This window comes from Drosophila mauritiana, chromosome 2R, assembly GCF_004382145.1.
Source record: "Drosophila mauritiana strain mau12 chromosome 2R, ASM438214v1, whole genome shotgun sequence".
Classification (NCBI taxonomy): domain Eukaryota; kingdom Metazoa; phylum Arthropoda; class Insecta; order Diptera; family Drosophilidae; genus Drosophila; species Drosophila mauritiana.
The window spans coordinates 19,250,537-19,254,783 of NC_046668.1; the positions used below are offsets into that span (position 1 = coordinate 19,250,537).

Genomic DNA, 4,247 nt, shown 5'->3' on the forward strand with positions numbered 1-4,247 from the left:
GGTGTCATTTACATTTTGATTAAAGAAATTTTTTTACAAAACGTGGGACTTAAAATTTTTAAGATTAAAAATTAAAACATGCTAAGTAGAATTCAAACCAATTATAATTTAAGCTGATCTTATTCAAGCCTAAGAAATATTTAGGACTTAAATATATTTTCCGGAATAAGAAAAAATTTTCTAAAAGTAATTATAAAATTAAAAATGAAACTTTATATAAAAAGTTACTAGTGATAAAGTTTTTACAAAATTGAAAAGTATAAAAAATACACCTTTGTTGTAGGCATATCACTAAAAATGATTATTTTTATACCTATAATGTACAATACCTGTTAAGAAGCAATTTTTATAAATTCGTAATAAGTATTATAGTAATCAATAAAGCGGCAATCATAAAATGTTAACATGCCCTACTTGTCTCTCTGGCAACTCTGGAGGAATACCGTGCTTGTTGTCATTTGGTCTATATTTAGAACCGTCTAAAATTAGTTCGAAAATAATCCTATTCGAACTAGACCGATTCTTTTGATAGATTAATTTTGGCAATTTAGGTTAAGGGATTAGTCATTCTTTTCGGGAAGCTGGAACTCAACCTTATTGGTGTTATGTATCCAAAGATACATATATGTACGTGCGAAAATACACGTTTCATATTGAAAAGCATGGGAATGAATATGCATGGGGCCCCCCAAATCTAATTTAGCGACATCCATTTGTTTTTCCATGTAGTATAGCAACCGAACCGCGCCACATATACCTCTGTATCCAAGTATTTGAATACAGCGAGAATTGGGTGCGGAGGAGAGTGAGGAGGATCCACAGCAACGATTGGCCTCACCGGATTGTGCCATAAAACGTAAACATGCCCCACTTAGTTGCAGCCCAAAAATAGACTGCACCGAACCCAATTTAAATGGGTACCCTGCAAAGCCGGCATGTAACGGTTAAGCTATATCTTCTTAGCCATGCACCCCCGCCCCTCCCTTATACCCGCATCTTACAGCCCAATTTGTAAATAAACAATTAGTTGAATAATGCTCATTGCACGAGGGGCGTAGACATGGGCGTGGGCGTGGATCTTGGACGAGAGCGCAATGAGAAATATGACCAAAATTAGAAACGAAAGGCATGAAGGTGCAAAGGCTGGGAAATGATAGAGATGCGATTTGACTACAGTTGTGTGTTTCGAAAATAGAAAATGAATTTATTACGACATGAGAAAAACACGAAAGTTATGAAAACAACGAGCCGCACGAGAAAATAGAAGCCAGCAACAAAGCGAATATATCCACCCACCACCCATCCCCCACCGAACCGAACCGACCCAAAAAGTATCCAAACCGAACCGAACCATATAGCAAATATAGCAGATATAGCAGATATGGCCGATATAGTGGGAGCACAGGAGAGAGAGAGCGAGTCGCTGAGAGCGAGCGAGTATGAGTGTGAGTGTGCTGGAGGCGCCTCCTTGCCTTATACGGCACTTTTTGACTGCGAACGATCGTGAGCAGGCAGCCGATCGTGCCCGATCCCAACCGATACGATCTCCACGCTCGATCACGCCGAACTATACCGCGCTATATGCTATATGGTATTCCTATTCGTATTCGTATCCATATTGTGCCTCTCGCTCGCGCGCCTTATGTTTTCCAAAGAGCCCCCTATGCTGAAGGATCTATTTTTAGGCGGATCGGCCGGTGGGCAGCATTATCGCATCCATGAGCATATTTCCTCGCTGTGTATATTCGTTTGAGTATTTCTTTTGCCATTGGGATGGGGGCGTGGCGGGGGCGGTGGCGGCGGGGGGCATGGCGACGGCGCTTCTTGGACGAGATGGCATTTCGGCGGCGGTATAAAATCCGAGTACCAACGCGGCGATACTTTAGTCAGTCAGTTGTGTTCCAAGCCGTACACACCGTAACTCTTGATTTAATTCACCCGTGGTGCCGTAAAAAAAAACAAACTAAAACAAAATGTGTGACGATGAAGTTGCTGCTCTGGTCGTTGACAATGGTGCGTATTCCCCATCGAACGGATTATCGTCTTGGCTTTTGCTAAAAGAAAAAAGAGAAAGAACTAGACAAAGGACCCAACAGCGAAAGGATATTCCCGCATCTAGTGCTAAAGTGATCGCAAAGTGAACGATTTTCGAGTTGTGATAAACTCACGCATCCTTCGGGACTCAAGCAATTAGAAATTTGAATATTAAAAAAAATATTCCAATACCTTGAATGATTTCAAGAAAATATTTAAAATATTAGTTATTGAGCAATATTTTCAATTTAAATCAAAGAATCTTTAACATTCAGATAACGAAAAGCTAAAATATTATATTTGCACAGAATCAAAACCAATTTGCATAAGTTTTATAAAGAAATTTGTGCCAGAATCATTTCCATAAGATTTGATGCTTGAAAGCTTTTCAAGAGATATTAGAGAAGAAGAACATTTCAGAAATATTATTTCTACTGATATTTCTCTATACGAGAGAAGAAAACAGATCACACTTTTCTTGAGAGAATTTTTCTCTCCGCCCCAGACTTTTCCAGTTTTTCCGACTTAGTCGGCAGACTTTTTCACGCTGTCCGTTAGAGCAAATGTCAGACACCCAGTGTGGGAAACCCCACATGAAGCACTCGAGCGCCCACTAATGGACCTCTGTTCGATTGTGTTATCCTGCAGGCTCCGGCATGTGCAAGGCCGGTTTCGCCGGTGATGACGCACCCCGTGCCGTCTTCCCCTCCATCGTCGGTCGTCCACGCCACCAGGGTGTGATGGTCGGTATGGGCCAGAAGGACTCGTACGTCGGTGATGAGGCCCAGTCCAAGCGTGGTATCCTCACCCTGAAGTACCCCATCGAGCACGGTATCATCACCAACTGGGATGATATGGAGAAGATCTGGCACCACACCTTCTACAACGAGCTGCGCGTTGCCCCCGAGGAGCACCCCGTCCTGCTGACTGAGGCCCCCCTGAACCCCAAGGCTAACCGCGAGAAGATGACCCAGATCATGTTTGAGACCTTCAACTCTCCTGCCATGTACGTCGCCATCCAGGCCGTGCTCTCCCTGTACGCTTCCGGTCGTACCACCGGTATCGTTCTGGACTCTGGTGATGGTGTCTCCCACACCGTGCCCATCTATGAGGGTTATGCTCTGCCCCATGCCATCCTCCGTCTGGATCTGGCTGGTCGCGATTTGACCGACTACCTGATGAAGATCCTGACCGAGCGCGGCTACTCTTTCACCACCACCGCTGAGCGTGAAATTGTCCGTGACATCAAGGAGAAGTTGTGCTATGTTGCCCTGGACTTCGAGCAGGAGATGGCCACCGCCGCCGCCTCCACCTCCCTGGAGAAGTCGTACGAGCTTCCCGACGGACAGGTGATCACCATCGGCAACGAGCGTTTCCGTTGTCCCGAGTCCCTGTTCCAGCCTTCCTTCCTGGGAATGGAATCCTGCGGCATCCACGAGACCGTCTACAACTCCATCATGAAGTGCGATGTGGATATCCGTAAGGACCTGTACGCCAACATCGTCATGTCCGGTGGCACCACCATGTACCCCGGTATTGCCGATCGCATGCAGAAGGAGATCACCTCCCTGGCCCCATCCACCATCAAGATCAAGATCATTGCTCCCCCAGAGCGCAAATACTCCGTCTGGATCGGTGGCTCCATCCTGGCCTCTCTGTCCACCTTCCAGCAGATGTGGATCTCCAAGGAGGAGTACGACGAGTCCGGCCCTGGCATCGTCCACCGCAAGTGCTTCTAAGCAGTTGCAGTTGCCTAGCACCAACACTAGCACCACCCGGTCTAGTCACCTGTCTCCTGCTCATCTGGTCCTACTATTCGTGGTGGTTCTGGGTTTGTGGGCGGCGGGTGCTCCACCGGCAAAAACAACAAACACCACCACCATCCAACCATTTGTTTTTGAATGTCATTATTTACCAACGTGTCATCCTTGGTTCGAGAATACTCTTTTGTACTGACTGAACACAACACCATCAATCAAAATGAATTGTCAATCTAATGCCACGGACCGCGATCCCCATCCACTTGTTAATCTCTCGCGGCTCCCTTAAATGTTGATCGCCATTTGATTGTTTTACGAATGAACCGACACCCTCATGTATTTTGTACAGAACCTAACAACTTCCCCCAATGGAGCGGATGGGGTCTATTGACTACGAAATGTAAAATAATCTCATGATTGTAATATTAATTAAAACAATTTATAATTATTTAT

The 4,247-nt window shown here is 45.1% G+C and overlaps 1 protein-coding gene across 1 annotated transcript; it reads left to right on the plus strand.

The window, feature by feature from the left end:
* The first annotated feature begins 1,880 nt into the window (after nt 1–1,880).
* Nucleotides 1,881–3,873, plus strand: LOC117136077 (actin-57B). The gene is made up of 2 exons (XM_033296731.1): nt 1,881–2,013; nt 2,683–3,873. The coding sequence occupies exons 1-2, from the start codon at nt 1,974–1,976 to the stop codon at nt 3,771–3,773; spliced, it is 1,131 nt and encodes a 376-aa protein (XP_033152622.1). The 5' UTR covers nt 1,881–1,973; the 3' UTR covers nt 3,774–3,873.
* The last annotated feature ends 374 nt before the right edge of the window (nt 3,874–4,247 follow it).

Excerpts from the sequence above, each read along its gene's own strand:
- LOC117136077 (XM_033296731.1), top strand. The coding sequence starts at position 1,974 with ATGTGTGACGATGAAGTTGCTGCTCTGGTCGTTGACAATG. Across the intron at positions 2,014-2,682 it reads TGCTCTGGTCGTTGACAATG|GCTCCGGCATGTGCAAGGCC; the intron begins GTGCGTATTCCC and ends GTTATCCTGCAG.